The following is a 26,606-nucleotide window of genomic DNA, read 5'->3' on the forward strand; positions in this document are numbered from 1 at the left end:
GCATTAATCCTCTTTTAATGGTGTTCCTGATTTGTGACACAAGTAATGGCATTCCCCTGGAAGTCAGCATTCAACTCCCCCCAGCTCAGTGTCCTTTGGGTGTAGATGAGTAAGTCCCAAATTTAAAAGCAGCATTGACAGTGAAGCTGTCACTGCAGTAGTTTAAAATACATTGCGTGGTACAGCTTGCAACTTCCCAGACAATTTTAATAATCTGCAATTACCCTAAATTTAACCAGACATTGTCTGGATCTTCCAATGTCATCCACAGTAATGAAAAGTATCAAAGCTGTTTAAGAGGAATGAAGTTCATCTTCAATTTCAAAGGCGCAGAAATATCAAATATTTTCCTGTGGCTGGGAGCTGCAGCACGTAGAGCTGGGTAGCTGCCTTCAGTTAGAATCTGAACTTGGAGTTCTGAAGTGCTTGATTAGTTTGGTCATTAATTTCAGCAGTTCTTCTGAATTAATTTCCTTTCCAGGGCAAAAGGAAAACTACTTAGAAACTTTGAAGGTGGATTGGTTTTGCATGCCTGGTGTCAGACCTTTAGCACGTGAGGCTGCAGAGGTTTGGACTTTCTATAGACACAAGGAATAAACAGGGGTTAGCACTAGCTGATTAAAATTTGTATCAGATTTGTTCTTAAGCTCTATGTGTTGCAATATATAGAGATTTATCTCTACTGATTTACTTTCCCAGCATAAAAGAAGAAGTGCAGCTGTATTTTTAGCGGTAGCATTGAGTGGTAGAGCTCTTGGATTCAGCAACTTTTTAAAAATAGCATGAATCAATATTAATTCAAGACACCAAAACACTTCTGTTTTGTCAGAACAAGTGCTGCTGATGTTCCAGGTCAAATCACATACTGAAAAAGAGAATATTATACTAAAAGCATGTAGTTTTAAAAACTGCAGGTCTTATTTTGTGGTTTAACCTTCATTAGTATTAATTAATTGTATTCCTTTAGATTTTTTCCTAAGAACCTGTAAAACACCAGCTAAGATTCTTCTCAGCTTGATCATCGTAATTGCTTGGAGGGAGTAGCTGGTAGAGGGAAAAAGGGAGGAGTTAATGGAAAGATTGACTCTAAGGAGAGGAATTGCTGTTTTTGCTGTTAAAACATCTTTCCTGCTTGCAATATCTTGTTTTTCCTACCTCTCTAAACATACAGTAGCTCTTTCATGGAGGTAAATGCCAGATGAAGTTAATGGTGGGCACATCTAAAGACTGAAGAGATTCAAGAGATTAAGCCGTATCATAAGCTTTGTGATCATGTGCTTGGAGAACTAAGCAGATTTGGAAATGTACATGAACAGGAAATTGTTATAAGGCAGAAATGGATCTACCTTGTTGCCTTCTACCTGTGTGCACTATTCCCTACTTAATCAAATTTGATACAGTCAGTGTTTTCTGACTCATAGTATTCATTATGAAATACAGCATATAATTGCATTCATACAAGTGAAAACAACTTTAGTACTTATTTTTTCCTATTCTCCTGATAAATAATTGCATATTAGTGAAGTTTGATTTGGATGTATGTATATATGCATATATATTATGTAAGATTCCAATGGAAATTTACAGGGCCTTTAATGACCAGTATTTTTAAAGGACTTGGCAGTAGTGTTTTCTGAGTATTCCAGCAAAATATTCATAATGTTGATGAATTTTCAGGTTACACGGGTAGTATTGTTGTGGGTGAACAATCACTTCAATGATTTTGAAGGAGATCCTGCTATGACTCGATTTCTGGAAGAATTTGAGAACAATTTGGAGAGGGAGGTAAGAGTCGTGGTTTTTTCTGACAACTTGGGATAACAGGGAATAGCCAGGCTGTTGTTACATATAACTTACTATGCTTTTCTCTTGTAGAAAATGGGTGGACATTTGAGGCTGTTAAATATTGCTTGCGCTGCTAAAGCTAAACGAAGATTGATAACCTTAACAAAGCCATCTCGAGAAGCCCCTTTGCCTTTTATCTTGCTGGGAGGGTCAGAAAAGGGATTTGGAATCTTTGTTGACAGTGTAGATTTTGGTAGCAAAGCTACAGAAGCAGGCTTGAAACGTGGAGACCAGGTATGTAATTTTAAAATGTGTCCCTCCATTACCCCTCCCCTATTTTTTTTGTTTCCTTTCTCTTCACTACGTGAAAATCTTTCAAATGTGTTTGAATTTTAGATATTGGAAGTAAATGGTCAAAATTTTGAAAATATTCAGCTGACAAAAGCCATGGAAATCCTTAGAAACAACACTCATCTGTCTATCACTGTGAAAACCAATTTATTTGGTAAGTTTGTCTGCATTGTTCATTCTAGTTTTGATAGAGACCTAAATTATATTTATAATAGTTTGAAATAGTTTTGTTTGAAACTCTTTCGTACTGGAGAGAATAGAAAAAGGAAACATGAAGGTCCTAAAATATCTTGGTTCATAATTGTAAAGAAAAATTTGAGTAGAGATTTACATGAAGTGACTTCCCTCTCACAAGGGTATGTTTCTGGATTAAGAGGAAGTGTTGTGACCAAGAAGCTCAAACTTAAAAAACATGTTTATATATATAATGTTTAGTTCTCTCTCAAGAAGGAAGCCTCTTCAGGCATTTCAGCTGATCAGTGGTCTTATTCTGTCTGCTGAATTTACTCATATTTTTTCAGCCCACTCTTGAGTGTAACAAGCTCAAGGCTATTACAACCTTTCCTGTCAGCTAGGTGAAAAGATTATTGCTACCCTCTGTATTTGTTCTCTACATTTTTCCCTCTAAAGTACACATGGAAGAGTCTTCAAGCAGCTCAGGACCTCATAAGTAATACCATCATAAGTAATTCATATACTGAGGGTTTGGTTTGACTTTTTACCACTGGATACTTGGATTACTTAGACAATTTAGTGATGTGTTCCTTGAGCATCTCTTTCAGGATCAGGTGCTTCATCAGAAGTAAGTAGGGAAGAATATTACCACAGCATGTACTAACAAGTTAGCATGTGCTAACTGAAGATTTAGTTTGCCTAGGTTATCTCCAAAAGTCATTGGTCAAATCCTGGGAACTTTTTTTTTTTTTTGTTAAATAATGAAGACATTTCCTTATATATCTGGATATGCTTTTTGAGCTGGATGTTCTTTTTTTCTCTGTGTGTAAGTTCTGTAACTATCCTTCTCACACTGGGTGTTTGAGTCTTATGTGTTGCTTTACTATGTTAAAGATTAAATCTGATTTCTTCCTTTCTTCAGAAGTGTTTTTCAAATTTCTTCTGTCTTGTGGCTTCAATGCAAATACTGAAATCAGATTTCAGTACAGTCCCAGAACAGTTACATGCAGTCTTAGCAGTATTTATGCAGAATTCCTTTTCCACAAATCCCAAAAGGAGAGTTTATATTTTTCAACAGCATCTTGTTATCTGTACCTAATTTCTCTCTCCAGCCTCTAAGTCCTATTCAACAGTATATTAGTTATTAAACCCAGTTATTGGCTGGGTTTACTCTCTTCCACTTGAGTGTGTCTTACTTCAAGTTTTTGAAATCTCTTGGTAATTTGTTATACCTCTGGATATTAGAAAATATTAAGGATAAAATTAATAAGTAACAGTAAAACATAGCGCCAATACTCATCCTTAGTTGTCCTTGTTCCTGTGTTTTCCTGCAATTCCTTAGTTTTAATTATCACTTTTCATTTATTATTAAAAATCAGCTCATCAGAGGATTTTTCCATTTTTGTATGAAGAGTTCCTCTAACACTCAGAATGCATGACTTGCTCTCCAGTTCAGTTTTGTTTGATTTATTTAAATATGTCAGCTTTTTTTTTTTTTGAGGCTCAAAGTTGCAGTAGAAGAACTAATTTACGAATTTATCAGATATTTCTGCCTCAGAGATGACTCTTGGCTAGGGAGCTGAGGGAAAATGAGTGATTTTTTGGTATTTCTGGCAGATGGATGCAACAGTCCTGTTGAATATACCAAGGTGTCTCACTAGTCTCTTGCTTTGTTTCTTATGACTTTGTTGCTGTTTCCCTTCTGATTTTTTGGATCCTGTTGCTAATAATTTCTTGTCCATCTGAAAGCTTTTGTAGCTGCCTCTCTGTTTAAACCTCCCTTCTCATTTGTATTTTTCTATCTCACTTTTGTCTCATGTGCTCTTTTTATATGTGCTGCTATTCTGCAGAAGTCTGTGTCCTTAGGCTGAGAAGTCACATTTCTTCTGTTGATACCATCCATGTAACCATGTGGGCACCTTTGTATTTCTCTTCTAGGCTGGGCCAATTAACTGTTTTTCTGATTCATACTACAGAAAATGAATGTCATTTTTAAAAGCAAAAATGGTTTTAAACTCTTATACCTAAATTAATCTAATGCTGGAATTGACAGAATATCCTATTTATTTTTTTTTTTAATGATAATATTAAACTGGTCTGGTGCACAGAGCTTTCTTTTACATTCTTGTCCTTTTTCTTCCCTCCCTTTTCCCATCTTGTGCAGTTTTTAAAGAACTCTTAACACGGCTGTCAGAGGAAAAAAGAAATGGTGCTCCCCACCTGCCTAAAATCGGTGATATCAAAAAGGCGAGTCGTTATTCCATCCCTGACCTTGCTGTTGATGTGGAGCAGGTAATAGGATTAGAAAAAGTAAATAAGAAAAGTAAAGCCAACACAGTTGGGGGAAGAAATAAGTTAAAGAAGATACTTGACAAGACTCGAATCAGTATTCTGCCTCAGAAACCATACAAGTGAGTTTATTTCCTCCTAAATATTTCCTCTGCATTAAATGATAAGAATTTCTAATGAAATTACAGCTTGTGATTATACTTTTCTATTTATTAATATGAATCACGTTTATGTCTGAAAAAAATCAGAAAAAAAAATTCTGAATAATTGAACAACTATAAACTGCTAACAGTGCAGCTCCTGACATCAGTTTGGACTTGTTTTGTTTCTTATAGATAAAGTAATGACACAAATACTTCTTTATGTGATTTCCTGTTTTCTTTTAAGAGGACTGTTAACTGAAATTATTTTGGAATAATTCTGTAAGCAGGTTACTTGCAAAGGGTTGGTATGAGCTGTTATTTCAATATATCCACATTCCAGTGGTCTATAAGAGTTTCTGTGTACTGCTGTAAGGGAGACTGAGGTTAAAATTTTAACTTGGCTCCTTTGATAGAATTGTGGGTTTGTTTTAATTTTTTTAATGAAAGCTAAATATGCTATCTGATAGCTTTTATTCTATGATCACATTTTAGAAATAGAGTTCTAAAAATTTCTGGTAACAATAGAAGAGTGAATTTTATATGATATTATGGGAACCTGGTTCTTGTCCAAGGCAAATGGTATTCATGGGAAAACTAATTGTAGAGGGTAGTTGTGTGATCAGTGTTTTCTCTTGCATTTTTCCTTCCTGTGTCCCACTAAGGAAGAAACTATTCCATGTAAATATAAATAAATTCAATGTAAATAATAGACACAAAAATGCAGGATTTTTTTCCTGCCATTACTTAAAAATAGTTTGCTTAACTAAAGTTTGCTAGCTATCACCTGCTAAATGAAAACTATTCTGAAACATTAGGAACATATATAGAAGGTTAATAATATAATGATTAAATTAATATAAATTTATTATATGCAAGTAATGGATGTTTCTTAAATTGATGGCAGTACCTTTCAATAGAGGAGAATCTGTAAATCCTTTTTTTTATGTTGTTTGTCTTTAACATGTTTTCCTTTATATAACTGGTCTAGCATGTTTGTTTCTGTGTTTGAGCTGTGCATAGTTAGGTCTGTTTTTCTGTATTGGTCACTACAGTTCATAGCATTTGCATTAAATTTTCATTTTTTTTTTCATTTTTTTTCTTTCTTTCATTTTGAAACTTTTTCTGTGTAGGGACCTCTTTGGGTAAGATTCAGAAAAATTTGACCTATTTATTTTCTTTTTGCTAGCTCTACTTCATGTGTTATATATAGCAGTTCGTCTGCAAAGCCTGTTGACATTCAGTTGTTTTTGTCTGCACAGTTTCTGCATAGAGATCTGTAGCTATAGACTTTAGTGTTTGTGCTTTTCTTTCCCCTATTGTGTAGAAGCATCAATCTTATTCTTCCTTTTAATTACTGGTGTTGCATATATTAAGGGTCTTCACCTAATCTCATGTTTTTGCATATAAGAAAATCAAGAGGGGTGAAAAAACTGATTTAATCTTTAGTTAAAGTAGACATTCAAAAACTTCATGACTCAGCTGGCTTAAAACTGTACACTGTTTTTTGAGTGTGAAGACTGCAGAAGGCTCCAGTGCCTCGAGGATGTAGCCAGACAAAACCAATCTTTAAACTAGAATGAGGTCACTCTTAGAGGGAGCTTGTCTGCTTCATGAGACATTAAATCAGTATCAAAGATGAATCAGTTTGAGCAGGAGATAATGCCTTCCTTCAGTTTTGCTGTTTAGTCCAATAAGGTTAAATAGCTTCTCAAACTGAGCAAACAGCACCATTTCCTCTGCACCTATGGGGAAATCTCTCTTTACTGTCTGTAAGATGTGTCTTGAGGGGTTCTGGGTACAACCTCCACTGGAACTCTTTCTTTACTTTTCTGATGTAGGGTGGTTTTGTGGTCTGTAGGCTCAATTGTTCCAAAAAAGGATTAAATACAACCTCCACCTCTGTCTGTAATAAAGTTCTGCCTGGTCCATAGTGCAGCATCCCAGACAAAGCAGCAGTCCCTGTGTCTCCCCTCTGCAGCCCTGCAGTGGGATACAGAGGATTTTGTGTTTTGAGGGAAGAAGCATTCAGATACTTCTGTCATTTCATTATCCCACTACCCTTTTTGTCATTCAGCAGGAAAGTTATTTCTTAGTTCATGTGCTATCTCCCTGCATGACAGACAGATGCATACAGAAAGCAAAAGAAATGCTGTTTTCTTAAAACCACAGTCTCCTTTCATTTGTGTAATAAAATATTTCACCTAACAATAGATCTTCATGGGACCTGGATTTTTTTTAGTGTTGCTCTTTTTATCTGGTATGTCTAGGGTTCATGACTTGTTTGCATAAGTTAGAACTCACTCAGATTCTAATTTAAGTTCTAAAAATAGGATAGACTGAGTGCAAAGTAAATTATTTCCAATTTCTTATATGAATACTTAAAGTAGAGCCCAATTTTAGACACTTTTTTTGCTTTTTAACCCAACATTTTCAGAGTTGATCCACTTTATCGAGGCTGCTTCAGTCATGATGCACAGGATAGGTATAATATTGTATAAAGCTGGCAAACTGCAAAAGGAATGCATAATGCAAGTGAAACTATTTAGGTAAAATACTGTTGTTGGCAGTCTTACGAAATCTGGTATATATTAGTTTAGAACCACCAGAAAGTATTTTGAGGTACAAGGGCTGTAGGGTTTTTTTGTTTACTTTTTTTTTTTATAATGTGGAGTGGTTCCTACTTGAAAGACATTTTATTGATTGTGGCAATTCTTTTGGTTGTTGTGAAAGACTTACTTGCTTGTGGCTTAGCATGAAGGTGCGGTGTGCTGAGTAGTCATCGCTGCTTGTAACAGTGTTTTGTGCTTGATGTGGAAGTACAAAAATACAGGTGTTCAGATTCACCTTAACTTCTGATTACGAGAGAATCCTGTAACTTTTTTCAGTGGCCTTGAGTGTTTCCGTCACTCTCACAGCTTGAGGTTTGCATTTCATAAAAGTGTTCTGGTAATACAGAGTTACCTTGTTTTTTAAAAGCAAAACAATGAGAAAACACAAACACAATAAAGAGAGGTACCATGCATCACCTTCTCAAAAGCAGTTGTGTCCATATCATTAAAAATGTGTCTTTAGTACTCAGACACTGTTCCAGACTACTGTTCAATTCATAGCACTTAAAGAGGTGGTACAAGATTGTGCTGTTTAGAGTTATTCATTGGTAAGCACAAAAGGATATTGGTGCTGTAACAGCTATCAGGGTAATCATCTAGCCTTTTATTACTTCTGTTTAGGTTTTCTGAGGATGGATAGAGCACTAAGACAAAGGCTTAAGTGCCCAACATTAGAGTACAAGTGGTCATTTGTGTTGCATCATTTAATTTACTTGGCTGACTTAGTTGTAATGTTTGCAATGAAGTCTAAATTCTAGTTTATGCTTTACTTAAATGTGTAGATACAGATTTCGACGTGCTTGGCTTTTAGTAAGGCCTTGCCTATACTTGCTATATTTTTTATGCTTTCCACTTACTATACTTACTGCTATTCAACATTTTATACCCTCTGAGTATTTTATTAAGGATTTTGATCTATATATTTAGAGAAAAGTTCAGTGGCTGTCTCCAGCTCTACATCCTGTGCTGGATGTTCGGCTTCACTTAATTATGAACTCAAAAACAATAAGCAAATCAGTGCCTACTATAATATGATGATAGCTCTGTCTCTGATCCATCTAGCACTACTGACCTCCTGTGGGACCCTTCCTTACAAAATTTAATGGACAAAAGCCTTCACCTTTGTCACAGAATATTTTATTTACAGCTGTCAGGTACTTTGGAGAGGTTACTGGTAGCACCCGAGTGTGGCTGTTTAGCTTAGCCTTACCTGGCATCACTTCAGTCACACTGAGTGAAGAGAAACTTGGAGATGTGATACAGGGTGGGAAAACCAAATGATCTCAAATGATCCTTTCTCACCTGTCTGGTGAAAGATCTTGCATAATGTGGCTACAATATATCACAAATATAGTTGCAAACCCTACCTGTGATGGGGTAAAATAATCTATGAAGTTCAGGCTTGAAAACAGCACTGATGTGACAGCAGTACCACTCAAAGTTTGGGTGATGGGGTGGTGCAAGGATGATGAGGTGTGTACCACCTTTTGAACTAACAAATTGGCCAAAATAATTAAAAAATGAGCCTAGCAGCTCAGAGCTTAATGATGAGGATCTTATGGCAGCATGAGCAGGCAAATTGAGTCTGTCCACTGTGAGTGGACTTGCCAAAGCAAGTCCCGTTGTCTGAAGAACCTTTACTTCTAAATAGCAATTGCTGTAGTAACAATTGAAAGTATGAAAATGTAGCAATAGAGACATCACTGAATCCCTCTAGTGCAGCCAAGCTCTGAATGCCTGTCAGTCCTGATTTTGTTTCTTTCTGGTTGCAGTGACATTGGAATTGGCCAGTCTCAGGATGACAGCATTGTGGGACTGAGGCAAACAAAGCACATTCCTCCGGCTTTACCTGTCAGTGGAACCTTGTCATCCAGTAATCCCGACCTGCTGCAGTCTCATCACCGCATCTTAGACTTTAATACTACTCCAGGTAAGAATCCTTTTTTTATTCCTGTTCTTGACCTTTTAATTTCCTTTCATAGTTCAGGTTTCTTGTTTGGATTTGCAGAGTCTGAAGAGACATGTGAGTTTTTATTAACTGTTTGCTGTCACACACAAATTAGTCACATATTCATGTGTTAGGATTTATTACATCTGCTACAATATACTTTACCCACATACAATAGATGTCTGTTTTTCATGTATGCTGTATATAGAGTGCTTCTTACTGATTGAGTATTCTTGGCTAGTAAAAACCTGTTTTGCTCGGTATTTTATAATTTGCCTTTATGGATCGTAGTTTACAAGACTGCAATATTTTCAAATAGCATAGCAGATCATTAGCTTATAGTAAAGGGAAAGGACATTGGACTGGGACACCAGGCATGTATTTCAGTCTTTTTCTGAACAGACTTACATAATTTCTACAACATTTGTAAGGGACAGAGTTTCAAAGTTTCTTGTTAGTCACCCTGCCCTACAGCTGTATGCCAAATTCTTTGAATATAAAATCCCTTTCTGAAATAGATAAAAAATGAACACATTTAGAGAGGATCAAAGCACAGGGGTGAGGGAGAAATAGGGGGAGAATATGAGAAACTTGAGAGCCTTATCTTATAAGAACGGTTTAGCTGGAGCTCCTGGTAGGGCTGGGATTTGTGCTCTTATCTGGCTGCAGGAAGGTTCTTAGTGGGAAACCTTTCCTGAGTTAAGTATCCAAATCTTTGCTATTAAAATACAGCTTCTGGAGCAGGATATGGTGATGGTAGCTCTCCAGACACTTGGTTATTTTAGCCTAATCTTTAGAGAATTATTCAAAAGTAAAACTGAAAATACTGTGCCCTCCTAAGGCTGAGGGATTTCAAACATTACCTAAAGGATTAGCTGAAGGGATGGTGCTTAACTATCAGCCTACACACTGGCTGAGTTGGTGCAGTCATTGTGCTTGAACCTGGGGTATTGAGCATTACTTCTTCTCAGGTGTTTTAGGGCTAGAAGAGATTGCGAAGAGGTCGCTTGTGATTTTTGCCCCAGTGCCTAAGATTGATTCTGAGGGACTGGGAAGGTGTATATTTTTTTGTATTTTACCTAATGGCTAGTTCCAGCACCCTGAAGTTATTCTTTATCAGTAAGAACCTAGCTTTTCATCAGGACTTTTTCTATAAATGGGTGAAAATTCCATTCTCTAGCTTACCACTTACCTAGACCAGACAGTTTTAGGTAATTAGAGTGCCTCTAATGCCCAGTGCAGCAAGTGGCCAACTCCCAAAGCTGTGGGCATTCCTGTCTCATGAGCTTGGACAAACTTCCATGAGAAGGAAAGCCATTTCAAGCCTAGAGCCCTTTAAATTACAGATGGAAATTAGAGAAGCTTAATAAATGAACAAGGTTCAACTGTTTGCATTTTGCATTGAGGAAGGGATATCAATATGATGTGATGCCATTGCTCCCATGTTTTAACAGTTTTTCCATGTCTTTGTAGGAAATATATTTCTTCTTCATTAAAAAAAAAAAAAAGTTTGTTTTGTTTTTGTATTTTTAAATTTTCTTGAATGTCCACACATGGAATATTTTTAAAGTAATTCTCAGGCAAATTTTTTTTCCTTTGTGGAAAGTAGGAAAAGGGGACTTGAAATGACAAACATATACCTTAAGGGCTTTAGAGATGATTGCATTGTATATAGAAGAGTTGAATTATATTTCTATGTATTTCAAGACTTGAAAAAATTAAAGCCTGCAGTTTTAATTCCTTTTACTACCTTGGTCTAAATTAAAGATGGAAATGGAGGCAGCTTGCAAGAAATTGAATGCACTGGAGGAGAAAGAGAAATTGGTAGAGCAGCTGTCCTTTGAGGCTTTGAGAAATATCCCTCAGGATAGAAAATAAAACAACTTTCTCCTTTTAGAAGAGTAGTCTTTGAGGAGAAAGTGTGAACAGCTTGAAATCTGCAAGGAGTCATTTTAGTTTTTCTTCTGATTGGCTCGGCCTGTCTCAAATATACTTTTAAAGGTTTATTTTTAAATGTTCAATAGCACTTTGATTTCTCTTTTCTTGTGCTGCCTTTGCTATTTGATTGGAAGTCAAAATAATAGAGTAATGATGAACTGCCAGTCACTGGTATTTTTTCTTTCCCCTCACAATCTTTCTAAGGGAATAGATTCCTATCATACAGCATTGCATTCTTCAGCCTGCCACTCCAGTTTCCCTTTTTGAAAACCAGTGAAGGGGGGTGATTACGATTCTCTTCAAGTGTTTTATTTAAAAATTATTGGGCTGAATTACTTGTTACCATTGCTATGGCTGCAGTCATTTCACTTGCTGAATACATCTATGTATTCTGTGTAGAGCTTTTGCTCCCAGCTCTGATAGGTAGGCAGCCTGAGAAATTGGGTGGTAAAATGCAGTGCAAAGATGGGACTCCTCTATTTGCTGTCCCCTGCATTTCTTCTTATTGACTTCAGTTACCCAGCAGAGCAGGTTATTTCCTTGTTGCACAAAACATTTTTCTTTTAGGGACCCTTAAACAGTTTCTCACCTTGATCCTGTTTACAGTAGCTTCTCAACTTTACAGCATTTCTTTGGCAAATATTTCTGTAACAGCAAAAGGCAGCAAGATCTAGAGAAGGGTCTGGTTTTTAATGACATCTCCAAAAGGCTGTGTCTTCGGCATCTGCCTTCCTCCAGGTGTCAAGAAATGTAGAAAGTATTTCAGAAAATATTCTGCTCTGTATCCCTCTTCAACTAATTACTGAAGGAAGATGGGTCAGTGTAGAGTTGGTGATAAAAGGTAAAATTGGCTTGCTTGTTATGAAGTATTTGTATATTTAACTCAAATGCTTAGGAAGGGCTAAAAACTGACATCCTTTATGTGTGACTTATGATGTAATCAGTTCTGCTGTGTTCTGGTATTAGTACTTCTCAAGCTACGAAAAACTACCGTGAGCTTTAAAGTTACAGACTTAGTTGTATGAAATTTGTAAAATAATATATTTAAGCCTAAAAAGCCTTTGTGGCATGTAAATGAACTCTTATCAGAGAGATTTATCTTAATGCTTTCGAAATTATTATTTTGGAAACATGCAAGATCAGTGGGGAGGTGTTAAGTTTTGTTCTTTTGTCACAAGATTTCTGCTGTTGAACAGATCTTTCTGTAGTAACTTGTACATGTTATGCACATTCAGGTCTCACAAAACAAGCCCCTCTAGTTGTACCAAAGTTATTATTTTCATTTGACAGCTGTTTTTTCAGTGTTTTTTTATGGTAGTCATTTCAGAAGCCTTCATTTAGAAGGCTTTCTATTATTATATATTTTGTTGCTGTATGACCTCATTGATTTAAAAAATTAATTATTTTTAAGAAGAAACATATTAAAGAAAAATGAGTAGATGTCATGCCTCACAAAACTAGAAAAGTTTATTTCAAAGAAAGGGAAGAAATTAAATTAATTGAAATACTTGTCAGTTAAAAATACCTGAGGTTACAAACCCCAGTTATGGATACCTATATAATTTAATTTATCTTTTTTTTTTTTTTTTCCTAATAATACAGTGATAACTAGCAGTATTCATTTGATCAGTGGGTCTGGATTTCAATAGATTCATGCTCATTAGTTTGTCCCAACTTTGAAAATATTAACATTTTTGTGGCTTGCTTCGTTTATAGCCTAACTAGCTTCTTTTTCTGGATGGTAGTAGAACTAGCTTTTGCTGAAGATATTTGTCAGTAAGAACCTAGCTTTTCATTAGACTTTTACAGAAGTAAAAACTGATAACGTTAATAATTAAATTCAATGTGACTTGCTCATTCTTGTACCATTAAGTTTTTATTTTTCTTTTTTTTACTAAATTGCATAACTTGCTTGTAATTTTTTCCCCAGAATTACCAGACCAAGTCCTGCGGGTTTTCAAGGCAGACCAGCAAAGTCGCTACATAATGATCAGCAAGGACACAACAGCCAAGGAAGTGGTCATCCAGGCCATCAGGGAATTTGCTCTCACTGCAACCCCTGATGCCTATTCACTGTGTGAAGTCTCTGTCACACCTGAGGGTGTCATCAAGCAAAGGAGGCTTCCTGATCAGCTGTCCAAGCTTGCTGACAGGATACAGCTGAGTGGCAGGTAAGATGGAGACTGAGCTGAAACTGATGATGCCAATTTATTAAGTCAAAAATCTTGTTAAAGGAGTGTTAATTATTTAATGTTCTATTTCTTTGCAACACATCACTGCTTTTATGCAACTTCTCATTAATACCTAGGCTGGTGAAGTTCATTTTATTCTCAGATTCTAACAGAATCATTACTGTAACTCTTAGCACTAATCAGGTATATTGTATCTAGTATATTTTTCTGAATTTTGTTTTTGCAGGTATTACCTGAAGAACAACATGGAAACAGAAACTCTTTGTTCAGATGAAGATGCTCAAGAGTTACTAAGGGAAAGCCAGATTTCCCTACTACAGCTCAGTACTGTTGAGGTGGCTACCCAACTCTCCATGAGAAACTTCGAGCTGTTCCGTAATATCGAACCCACGGAATACATAGATGACTTGTTTAAACTCAAATCAAAAACAGGTTGCACTAATCTAAAAAGGTTTGAAGAGGTGATAAATCAAGAGACATTCTGGGTGGCTTCTGAGATTCTAAGAGAAACCAACCAGCTGAAAAGGATGAAGATCATTAAGCATTTTATTAAGATAGCGCTACACTGCAGAGAGTGCAAGAACTTCAACTCGATGTTTGCCATCATTAGGTATTGCCCACTAATAATTTTACTTCTAAGTAAAAAGCAACTTACATGAGTCTCAAAAATAAAATGTACTTAATAGAGTAAACCAGTTTATATTGCTAACATCAACTACCTGGCAGTCTACTAAGGACAGTGTTTTCTGTAATCTGAAATGTTTGCTGAAATATTATTTGAAATGCTACTGTTATGTAGTTATTGCTCAAGATAGTGTGGCAAGGTGAACATGGCACTAGAGAAACTAGTGCATTTATTTAAAGACAAAGACCAAATGAAAAAACGGGTATATACATGAAAACTACATAATTGTTTCAAATGAATGGGTTAATTTCCACAAAGCAGCTGATTTTTATCCATACTCCTCAGTATCTTAAATTCATTCAGCCATGATATGTTGCCTTTGGTTTTCTTTCTATGAGCAGTTCCTTCCATAGAACTCTGATAATAATCACTAACACACTGTGATACCATAACAGTCTGTAAATAAAGATCTTTTAATAAGAGTTTTAAAATGCACTGAAAATCTCAGAAAACCCTTCTTTATTTTGGAATGAGAAGGAAGAGAGAAAATTCTAGTGTCTATGTTTATACACATTTTTTAAAACACAAACAAAAACAATCCCCCTATATGGTCTCTCATGAAAAAGCTCAAGTAAGTTGCCTCAAACTGAAAGTGCAATCGCTGTCTTCAACACAAGCTCTTGTCATCATTGTCTTGACATTCAGTCAGCAGATTGAATGTGATACTTTCCCTGAAGATGAGTAGGTTTGAATACTTTTCAGCAAATGGGGCAAGTTCCAAAGTCAAGGATCCATGCTGATGATCAGTCAGCATCTCTGAGACGTCAAAATATTGAGATTTTGTTCAGCTATTTCAGCCAATCTCAATGAGAAATAAAAGGAGCCTGTCTGGTAGGAAAAATTTGAGTGAAGGAAAGATTCTAGGTATCAGACTTTGCAACAGGTAGAAATTAACAGCAAGACAGTCAGTGTCATTGCAGGGGAAGAAGGGGCTTTGTACCAGCTACAGCTTGAGAATAACCTTAGATATGGAGAGTGTTACGAAATTTCATCTAGAAAGAACAAAGTCAGATTATTACAGAAATAAGGTGGGTCAGTGTGCTGTCACCACTTGAACATTATCATGGAGGTGAAAGATGGTCTTTCAGCCAATTTGTTAATCTGGAAGTGGTGATCCTGAGGTACTTAGATTATGATAGTCTTATCAAACTCAGACACTGTTCTAAATCAACAAATACATACTCTCTGTAAGGTTTAATTACTCATCCAAGTGTAACTTTTATCTGTTTATGGTTACATCATGCAGATACATCCAGTTTTTATGGCTTTCATAAAAATGATCTTCATTATTCTTTAATACATGCTGGCAAAAAGAAGTTTCTAAATTTCTGTTACTTTATTGACACTTTTGTGCTCAGGTATTTTGGCTATACGGTATTTTTACCATACAAAATTCAATATGGTCATTTCTAGGAATTTTTTTGTTTCTTCCTCTTGTTCTTCAACTTTTTTGCACTTCTTTTGTTTCAAGTGGCCTGAATTTGGCACCAGTTGCAAGGCTCCGAACTACTTGGGAAAAGCTTCCAAGCAAGTATGAAAAACTGTTTCAAGATCTGCAGGACTTGTTTGATCCATCCAGGAATATGGCAAAATATCGTAATGTCCTTAACAGCCAAAACCTCCAGCCCCCTATTATCCCCCTCTTTCCTGTCATCAAAAAGGACCTTACATTCCTTCATGAAGGTAAAGGCAGAAGTAGAATATATTTCACTAGCTAAGGAAAAGTAACTTTCCTGCCTAATCACTGATGTTGTTGATTGTAGGAAATGATTCTAAAGTGGAGGGCCTGGTGAATTTTGAGAAGCTGCGGATGATTGCGAAGGAGATACGCCATGTCGGTCGCATGGCGTCCGTCAACATGGATCCTGCTCTCATGTTTAGAACAAGGTAAGTGTGTTGTACCAGGCAGAGCTTTCCCCAGCTGGGACAAGGCTAGGTGTCAGCAAGAGGCACTTTTATGTGCCCCTTCTATTGGAGCAGTGTGAAGTTTTTGTGTTAGCAATTGACCAGCATGATGTGGTGGTCTAAAACTGGAGAAACTATTGCATTTTGTGGTAACTGATACAGTCTAAAATGTGTCTTACTATTCCATAGTTGACAGTTACTTCATAGAAATGAGATTCTATCAGTGGGAGGGAGAGAAACTGTCTTGAAAATAGATCTATTAGCCTATTTAAAACATTTATGGGTGTCAGCCTTATAACTTTGATTTAGTAGAAGTAGTATCTGAGTCAGTGTCAGCTACTCGTGTTAGAAAATGTGGAGTGAATGCTCTTTGACTTCACCTTTGACAAGCTTATTGCATACTCTTTTTTCTTAATTTGAGCTATAAGAGTTTGTAATATCTGACTGTATGCCCAAGTCAAGGCTCTTTTTAGTGTTTGTGGGCTTCCAGAACTGCTTGTCCTGAGGTCTGGTCTTTTTCTTTCTGAGCTTGTGATCTTTCTCTGTCTCTTCTTAAACCCATGCTTTATTCTTCGTGGCTCTCACTTGCAGGAAGAAGAAATGGAGGAGTTTGGGGTAAGTGGTTGGAGACAACACACACAGACATTCATTCTTCCTTTACCATTTGCATTTTTTCCTGCTTTCTGTCTTTAATTTTCTGGTGCTTTGACATTTTTTTCCTTTTGTTAACCCTTTTTTACTGACAATACATTTTAATCTAGGAGTGCTTTTGATTTGAGATTAAAAGAGAAGTTGTAAATTATTTTTAAGTGGTCATAGGTAGAAGTCAAATGTTCTTTCCCACCTTCAGTTTAAATTGCTGAAAGAAGTGACTTTCGGTCAAAGAGAAATTACAAAATGACAAATTTGCAACAGCTGAAAATTTCAGTGTTAAAATTTCAAAGGTGTTAATTTCCTTATACCTATTAAAGAATTAACACAATCAAATTCAAAAGTTAAAACTTAGAGTATCTGCTTGACTAACTTACTTTCATATTTCAATTAGCCATCATTTTTACCTTAACAATTAAGGGTCAATGCTTAGCTTTCATATAGGTATGCATACACTGAAATGTGTATGACATAACTAGCTGATAATTTTATTTAACAAAATTATTTTCAGTCTTGCAAGTTATGAAGAAGTTCTATTCTGTAAAACTAAGCTGTACATTTTGTATACAATCTGATTTAAAACACAGAGGGCTTTCAAAATGCCTACTTTATATGCATTTGAATTTGAACCTTGAATATAGTCTTGTGTCAGCACTGCCTTACTGCATGAGCTTTTCCTAATGCTCCAATCCTCTCAGTAGATGGCTTGAGAGAACTACCTTGAATGCTTTTCTAGATGTGTGAAGTGTTACTGCCTAGTGTGAGCAAAATAGGTTAAAATATCTGTGCCATTAAAATAGCGCCTGTAACCAAGAAAAAAAGATTTCCTGGCCCTCATCTTTCTATCTGTTATAGCTGTTTGACTTACTGGAATGAGGCATGTAAGCTTTGACCATAGACTGACATTCATGCACTCTCTTGCACGTTTCACGTTTATAGGGCAATACCATGTTGGACTAAGTCATACCTTTGCTCTCTTTCTTCCCCCTCACTCCAGGTCTCTCAGCCAGGGCAGTGCCAATGCAGCAGTGCTGGATGTTGCACAAGCTGGGGGGCATAAAAAGCGGGTCCGTCGCAGCTCCTTTCTTAATGCTAAAAAGCTCTACGAGGATGCTCAGATGGCACGGAAAGTAAAGCAGTATCTCTCAAACTTGGATCTGGAAATGGATGAAGAGAGCCTCCAGACTCTCTCTCTGCAGTGTGAGCCAGCCACAAACACACGTGAGCATTGTCATTTGTTGTGGATTTCAAGAAAACTGGTCAATGTAACTGTTTCTAGTCCAATGAATCAACTGGGAACAGTAACTAGACAGTGAAGTAGAAAATGATTTGTCTAGTCAATTTTAAGTACTGAACGTCTATGAATCCTAAGGAAATAATCTCGTGGATTAATAGGATAGGGACACAGGTGATGAGGCTTTAAAATGATGTCACAATGAAGTGTACAATGGCTTTTTAGATTTTTCTTTGCAAAGGGTATGGAGGAGTCAAAAGTTCTTTTATATTTCTGATATACTGAGGTTATTAGTGTGAACAGTGATATGGTTATTTTGAGGGAGTAGGGAATTTTCTTACATCCAGGTGTTTCAGAGATACCTGGAAAGCTGTACCTGGGTCAGCAGGGGGGAACCTTATCCTGGATATCAATTTTGTTTCGATTTTAGGAAATACTACATTTTGTGCCCTTCCCTTTCTGCAGGGTAGCAAAAACTAGTAATTATATGTCTGTTCTGAATCAGTTGTAGTCATTATGATTGCCCAGTATAACTTCTGATCATGTTTTTTGTAACAGTGGTCATTTATCAGCACTTTATTTTGAGAAAGAAAACTTTCATTGATAATGTACAGCTTTTAAATGGAGTTACATCTCCCCCTCTTTTCCTCTTCATATTTCCTGCCTCAAGATACCACGCTGCATTAATTGTACCAGTATTTGAGCGCCTTGTAATTGTTAATCAGAGGGCTTTGCAGTCCTCAGACTAAAACACCACTGTGTTCTTAGCTAGTAGTCATTCAGTGTTTTGTCCCCTTTCTTGCCAAGTGCCAAAGAACACAGGAGACAAGCGATCTGGGAAATCTGAAACGTCACCAGTGGCTCCCCGGGCAGGCATCCAGCAGAAAGTGCAGCAGCAGCAGCAGCAGCAGCATAAAGTAAACCAAGCACTGCAGGTCCCAGCCGTGTCTCTTTATCCCTCTCGCAAGAAAGTGCCAGTCAAAGACCTCCCACCATTTGGTAGGTGGAACAAGGAAGAATTTGGTTTAATTTTCTGAAGTTTGTTTGCCTATGTTGGGAAGACATTTTTAATCAAGTACAGTTCAGACTTCCATTTCTGGTAGTATGATATGCAGGTTATACCTGTTCATGCAGTGTCTAGGCATAGTTCTCTTCTCTAGAAATGGAAAGAAACAAATTTAGGGAAAGCATCCTGTCAATTTAATCAGTGTAAGTATTTACCTGTTACTAGCTGCTGGAAAGAATAAGTGTTTCTCACTGTTTGCCCTGGGATCTTGCATTAACTTTTCTAGAGGAATTAGGGACCTGGAGGTTTTGAGATGCCTCAGAACTTTTGGTGTCTCTTCACAAGTTAAATTTTTAAGGTGAAATTCAGGCCTGCTCAAACTGTCAATCTCAGAAATGTGGGTCTAAACTTTCACATTGACAGTTGTCCCTTTGGTTTCTACTCACTTCTGCTTTTTTACTGTTGTTATGCAGTTGTTGCTTCCTCCATATTCTACAGAAAGGTACCAGACTATAGGAACAAATTCTACCCTGATTTCCAAATCTGTACATGTGTACAAAAAACATGTATGCTCCATTAACAAACTCCTTTAATCACAAGCATGGTAATATCCCTACTAACTCTGTATAGCTGGCCCTTCCTTTTTCATGATAGTTATTGCACAAGAACTTAATTCTGATTTCACTTTATTGGTTTTCTTCATGCACTGTTTGGGCTGCAATAAGGCATTAGAAGCAGCAAAATGAGCAAGAAACAATTCAATGTTCATCCAGTTCTTGTTGATTTTACCATTAAATTTTAATCTTAAAAAGACTTTGAAGCTCCATAGACTGCAGTTTTTTGCTCATAGTGGCAAAGTTTCTGAAAACTGACTAGGTTATGCTGATCAGGCAGCTATGAATTATTGATAGCAGGATTGTGATCAACAGATCAAAGATAAAATGCTTGGACTAACCTCTACCACAAACATTGGCAAAAATGTAAGATAAACTCTGTCTTCACTTGTAAGGCTGTCCCAGGGTGGATTTTTGAGGGGAGGAGAAGAGAGATGGATAAATGTAGTCTGGGAAAAGCAATTCCTGATGCCCTAGATCTTTACATCATATATCATCTTCAGGATGTTTTTACTCTGTAGTTTCCCAAAATAAGCTGGTGCAGAGATAGTTCTTAAAAATGAGAGAAAGGCAGCTGCAGGATGGCCTTGTTTCGTAAGCCTAATCCTTATTAGTTTTCTTTCTGGCTTCCTTTGACCTTCTAGGCTACTCTGAATAGAAAAGAAACAGGAGAGTAGTTTGAATTCTTACTATATAAATCTCCACTAACCAGTGAGATGGGTGTGTCTGTATTTAAGCTAATTTTAGTTCAAGCTTCCCAGTAACCATTCCTATGCATATGCTCAATTATATGTTGTATAGGCAGTATTTTGCAACATCAAATCTTCATATTTTCCATGGCAAAGTATTTATCTTAAGTGGTCAGAATGAAAGACCATCTGCACTAATATGCAGAAATAAAGAATATATTTTTAAATGGGAATAAGTTTTAACATTTTGCTTCATTTAAGCTGGTGTCAAGAACTCAGAAAAATACAGGGAAAAAATGTAGCTTTTTCTTCCTGTAGGATAGGGTGTCTGCTCTACAAATGCATTGTTCAACATAAGGATGTATTTATACTGTTCTTTACATCTGCCTACTTTAATTCTTACCTAAAGGCATTAACTCCCCACAAGCTTTAAAGAAAATCCTTTCATTATCAGAAGAAGGAAGTTTGGATCGTCACAAGAAGCAATCTGAAGACGCTGTCTCAAGTGCATCTTCACAGTTGTCTTCTCCTCCTACTTCACCACAGAGCTCTCCAAGGAAAGGTAGTAGATGTGTTCAATATTTCTTACCCTGTTTCTTGAAGCTCATGGACTTTGGAAGCTTCTGAGAGAGAGTTTGGGCACTCAATACTGCTGCTCCTATTTCTGTCACATATGGTCAGCAAGAGGGCAGAAAATGTAGTGCAGAGTGGGATACATGAAAGGTAGCTGTGAACCTGATTTCAAGGGTCCTTGAAAGCCCTCTGCTGATCAAAAGCCAGAAAAGATAGCCTGGTGTGATATAGGATTTGATGCAGTAGGTCACTCTGGCTGCAGCTGCTTCTGACAAAAATATTCCTATGATCACTGTTTCCTGCTTTCAGTGAAAGGATGTGAGGGTTGAAACTTAAAATCTTTGTGCAGCTTTGACCATGCTGGTCTATTAGAGAAATTATTTGCTGTGTCACACATCTGAATGGGATGTAACCTATGTATGACAGAAAGTCTTAATGTATTTGGAATTCAGAATATTTAATATTGTAATTTATATTTTATACTACAGAATATTTTAATATAAGTCTGAATTTTTAAACTGTGTGTATGAGTTTTTGAGGAATGGTATTATACATTGTAGCTTTTTATAAAAAATTTTTAAAACATATTTTTTTTTTAAAAAAAAGATATTTTTAAGTAATTTCACAGTTATTTTTTAAAGGGATTTTTTTTCAAACCTGTTTGTTTGCTTTCATTGTAGTTCTGGCTATGAATTGACAAGACAGAGTATGGAGTCATTGTCCTGTAGTTTAAACAAAAAAAAACCAACTTTGGAAATGTGATAGCCTAGATGTATTGCATGTGACTTCTAAGTTACTCTTTTTTCAGAATAGCATAAAAGTTCAGTTTTAACAGTTACATAATAGAGCATTATGGTAAAATATACATTGGGGCTGGAGTGACTTGTATTGAAGTGTTATTTACTAAGGTCAGATGGAACAGGATAATATGTAGAGGATACATCATCTTAAGTCCTTCTAAGCTGTCATCATTATTTCTCTATACAACATTAACAAAGAGTGAACTTATATAAATATGGTCAGGCCTGTGCATTTTTTGAAAAAGGAATTGGAATTCTGTATTTGACTCACAGTGTGAATAGGACTTTATTTTTGCAAAGAGCAAATCATAAACATGATTAAAAAAACTTCCTTGGTTTGATGGTTACGTGAAGTTAATTACATGTTCTTTCAGATAAAAAATGACAGCATTAATTCCCAGCATTAGTTCTCAGCAAGTGAACTGGGATAGATCCATTGAAGTATTTTGGGACTTAGGAGTAGAGTGAAAGCAAAAAATGAAAACTACAGTGTCTTGTGGATGTATTTAACGATCTTTAACTTAGCTGGCAAGAACATTCAGCACAATTTATTTAATACTGAAAGAAAAGCTGAATTTGCTGAATTTGCTCCTATGACATGGTTTGCAGATTTTATCTTGGACTGTGTCAGTGCTACCTAGATCCAAATTTCACCATAATTCCAGTAATACAAAATTTGGAATTAATTAGTCAGCCATGTATCACAAAGAAACTTGAAAACCTGCTTGTCTCTCAGGTAAGATATGTAATAAGCAGTCAGCCCAGACATCTGGGCTTCATATATCTGTTCATCTCTGAGGTGTAGCGTCGCAGAATTAAAAGACTGTATAAGAGAGTCTCTGGGCTTACTTTAAGCAGTAATCTCAACCAGAGCATCTCTTTCCTTCCAGTCTTGAAGACAGTGTTTATGGACAGGCAGATTTTGAGAAGTAATATTTCATAATGTGAGGATACAAGTATGATGATGAATTTGCAGAGGATTTAGGAGAGGAGAGCAGAGAAGAGAGAAGGAGAGCAGTTGGTTTGTAAATGAATAGTACATGTTCCCACAGTCCTCAGTCTCTGATTAAGATCCCAAAGACAGTGTCACACACTTTTGCAGGGCTGTGTAAATGTAATGGTAGCTTTGTTTTATTGCCAGTTTTATTGCAGTATTGCCAGTGGCCTGACAAGAACTGAGCAGGCATCTTGGAGATGTCTTGGAGCGTCTGATTAACGCGATATTCCCTTGCAGGCTACACTTTGGCTCCAAGCAGCACTGTGGATAACTTCTCCGATTCTGGTCACAGTGAAATTTCTTCTAGATCTAGTATTGTCAGCAATTCCTCTTTTGACTCTATGCCAGTCTCCCTGCATGATGAGAGGAGACAGAGGCATTCTGTCAGCATCGTGGAGACAAATCTTGGTGTGGGAAGGATTGATAGAAGAATCATGATTGAACCAGATCAGTACAGTTTAGGGTAAGAATTTTATTTGTGCTTACTTGTATTATACTTTCATATAGTGTGTATGTGGCATGTGTATTTGTCCATGTAACTTCCCCTGTATGTCTCAAGTATTTTTTCTCCTCTGCTCTTCTGCTTCCCTGCTGCATTTTGTGATAATGCCCCATTCCTGCCAAGAAAAGGTTTTGCACTCTTGAGTGAATGATGAGGTCTACAGCAGCAAGACTTTACCTCAGTAGAAGTTACCATCTGAGCATTTCAGTGGTGCCATAGATTATCCACTTTGTGGCAGACTAGTACCCTAGCCTGCTTTCTCCATGGGAAATAAACTGAAGTAGATGAGATATTCATACAATTATTCAGTGATCAAACTGAGAACAGAAATAGCTAGCAATTTTCCAGTCTGCTTCATGGAAAAGTGCATATTTGTCTAAATCCAAAATATTTTACTCCAAATATCTCTTCTAGTCAACAATAATTGCAAGCTAAAATTCACATTACGCTGCTGGTTGTCTCGTAATTTTCTAGGTAATTAACTTCTGTAATGGTGGGGAAGCTAGTGCTGTGAGGAGTTCCCTAAATCTCCAGCAGTGAGCCTTGGTGTGCAAATAATTGGAGCTTTGGCTCCTGTTTAGTCTCCACTTACTTTTTTTATTTTATTATTTTTTTAGCTGTTATTTGGATGCTTCAGTCCTCTGAATGGTTTCTGGGGTTTTAATCCTGCAGGGTCTGTGAATGGCAGACCTGTTCCAAAACTGCTGTAATTCAGCTTTGGGAATCTCGGGCTATGCAAACTTTTTAATCAGGTGTCTTAAATATTTGGAAGAAGAGGTTTCCAGTCTGTATAGGAAGGTGCCCTGGAATAACAAGTCCCAGGAGCCTGGATATCTACTAAGTAAAAGCGACATTTTGTCAGTTTCCTCTGCTGCTGTGTAAGGGATCGTGTCTGGCTCACTTAATCATTGCAAGGCTACAGAAAACATACTTGCTCTACAAAGTAGCGGGTGCTTCTAAAAATAAGATTAAAATACATTTCTATTTGAAGGAAATGTTGAAAAGGTAGCTTTCATGGTTTCCTAAGCAGAAAAAGAAATCTGAAATCTAAACCTGAGTATCAGCCAGCTCCTGCTAAATTCTGTTTCTAGCTTTTGTACCATTTGCTCATCAGGGCTGGAAAAGCAGTAGAATAACCCTGTCTGTTTCCCTCTATGTGTGTCTCTGTGGTTTGCCTCTCTTAAAGGGCTGTTGTAAAGCTAAGATTTTACCTTTTAGAATTACACTGCTGAAGTGTAAGGCTTCAGCAAGTTATGTATCCAGTTGTGTTTGTTTTTGTTTTATTGAGGATATACTTGAAAGAAAAGAGTTATATTCTCAAAACTAAATTAGCCATTCATGCGAACAATTAGTACTATAGAGTGCATCAAAATCTTCAGGCATAGAATGGTTTGGGTGGAAAGGGACCTTTAAAATGTCATCAAGGTTACCTAGTCCAACCCATTGTGTGTTTTGTTTTTCTTCGGTTGTTTCTTTGTGCGTCTTGTTCATGATTTCCGATTCCAACGCTGGATTTTTTGTCCCCCTCATCAATGTGTATCCAGCTCATATGCACCGCTGTCAGAGACCAGAGGCCTGTATGCTGGAGCAACTGTACTTTCTTCTCCTAGTACAGAAGAGCTGTCACAGGACCAGGGGGACAGAGCTTCGCTCGACGCAGCTGACAGTGGCCGTGGTAGCTGGACTTCTTGTTCGAGTGGTTCTCATGATAACATCCAGACAATACAGCACCAGAGGAGCTGGGAGACTCTGCCTTTTGGACATGCTCATTTTGATAGTTCAGGCGATGGGGCAGGACTGTGGGCCTCAGGCGGCCATATGGACCAGCTGATGTTCCCTGACCACGGCACAAAGTATGGCAGGCAAAGTCAAGGTAGGGAGGGCCTTGATCAAGCACAGTCCAGAGCAAGCTGGGCATCTTCCACAGGATACTGGGGAGAGGACTCCGAGGGTGATACAGGTACCATAAAGCGGAGGGGTGGGAAGGATGTTTCGGTTGAAGCTGAAACCAGTAACGTAACATCTGTACCAGCAGAGGAGACAAAGCCAGCTCCTGTCCCCGCTCACACAGCAGCAGCAGCAGCATCAAGTACTACAAAGGGGCTTGTTGGTAAGTTAACTTCTGTTTACCATGAAGTAAATTAATTAATTTGCTTAAGTTTTCTCATACTGTTCTGCATTTCTTTTGTCTGGTTTGACTTTTTAATTTTTTTATTTTTTAATTTTTAAAGCAAAACTGAGCATTTTGTAGTCGCTCTTAAATTTTTCCCTGTAACTGTGCTTTTATTGATAGGGAAAGTATAATTTATACTTTAGTATAATTTATACTGTATATAAATAATATATATATAATATATATATATAATTTATACTGTATAAAGTATAATTTATACTGTAATTTATTGTTGATTCTCAGTTCTGGCAGTGCCTTTGTGTTTCAAGAGAGCCTGCCATACATCAAAAAACTAGCTCAGCTGCTGGACAGTATTTTGAGAGGTTGATGTATTTAGATGTCTGTTCTGAAATTTGAATTTCTCATCACAGTAAGGCTCCATAGGCTATATTTAGAAATCTTAGTAAATGTGGCCTGGTTTTCATAGAAGTGTTTTACTTTATACCTTTGTATGAGTTGTCTGATAACTGTGAATGTTCCTTACTTCTGAAAATGGGATCCCTTTGTGCTTAAATACCAACTGAAATGTTTCTTTGGACTGCTGAAACTGAAGAGGTTTCAAAGAAGTTAGAGTTGAAATACATTTCTATGCATTCAGTAATGGAAAGATCAGATATAAATTAGTATGAAGGTGTCTTTGTCAGAGCTTAACATTTGTATCATATTGTTCCTTCTATGCATCCCAATCCATGGGCCATCCAATGCCTCTGCATTTTTGTCTCTTTTCTTCCTTTCATTCCCCCTACTTTGCCTTTTGTCAGGTCAACATGAAGAGCTATCTAAAAGCCATTTTTTGCTGACACAGCTGAATGTCTGCCAGATTGAGGTCATGCTGAGACCACTGTGATAAACTGCTTTTCCATTTTCTGCCCGAGTATATTGCTTAGCAGTGGCATTTTGCCTCAAAGCTTGGTTGTGGGTCTAAATCCCTGGACTATTAAGAGGATGAAGGTGTACAGATTCATGCCAATCTCTAATTTTACTCTTTGATACCCTTGGTTTCCTCCAGAATGTGTAACAGGTGTGCTTCCAAACTTGTCTCTCAAGGCAGTGCTTGCCGCTACATTTTTAGAGACTTGAAAGAACATGAAAGAGACCTGAAAAGTCAAACCAACACAATTCCATGCCCTTCATTACTATTAACTAACTGTCCTGCAAATGTAACTCCGTGTGTCACTATCCAACAGAACCTTCTGGTTTACATAGTTCTTTTGAGCTTAATAGACATTGATTTCTTGCAGTACTTCAGTAGAATTTTTCTACAATAGAATTTTTCTATAGAACTCAATCTGATTTTCAGAAATCCTTGAATAAAGTTTCTCAGAAACTTCTTCATGCTGCTTTGATC

The 26,606-nt window shown here is 36.9% G+C and overlaps 1 protein-coding gene across 10 annotated transcripts in view; it reads left to right on the top strand.

Moving 5' to 3' along the window:
• Positions 1-26,606, top strand: part of RAPGEF2 (Rap guanine nucleotide exchange factor 2) — a 182,912-nt gene that overhangs the window by 151,496 nt on the left and 4,810 nt on the right. For 6 of the 10 annotated variants that reach the window (XM_015624558.2, XM_015624563.2, XM_015624559.2 and 3 more), the window contains 15 exons: positions 1,678-1,785; positions 1,876-2,079; positions 2,182-2,290; positions 4,475-4,721; positions 9,124-9,281; positions 13,168-13,408; positions 13,656-14,039; positions 15,586-15,797; positions 15,878-16,001; positions 16,611-16,634; positions 17,668-17,891; positions 18,712-18,903; positions 20,623-20,775; positions 22,821-23,046; positions 24,630-25,195. In XM_015624558.2, coding sequence (XP_015480044.1) covers positions 1,678-1,785; positions 1,876-2,079; positions 2,182-2,290; positions 4,475-4,721; positions 9,124-9,281; positions 13,168-13,408; positions 13,656-14,039; positions 15,586-15,797; positions 15,878-16,001; positions 16,611-16,634; positions 17,668-17,891; positions 18,712-18,903; positions 20,623-20,775; positions 22,821-23,046; positions 24,630-25,195 — 3,172 coding nt within the window. Of the gene's footprint in view, positions 1-1,677; positions 1,786-1,875; positions 2,080-2,181; positions 2,291-4,474; positions 4,722-9,123; positions 9,282-13,167; positions 13,409-13,655; positions 14,040-15,585; positions 15,798-15,877; positions 16,002-16,610; positions 16,635-17,667; positions 17,892-18,711; positions 18,904-20,622; positions 20,776-22,820; positions 23,047-24,629; positions 25,196-26,606 lie in introns of those variants that run through there. The other 4 variants (XM_015624562.3, XM_015624561.2, XM_015624568.2 and 1 more) reach the window with 4 other exon arrangements.

This window comes from Parus major, chromosome 4 (assembly GCF_001522545.3).
Source record: "Parus major isolate Abel chromosome 4, Parus_major1.1, whole genome shotgun sequence".
Taxonomy (NCBI): Eukaryota; Metazoa; Chordata; class Aves; order Passeriformes; family Paridae; genus Parus; species Parus major.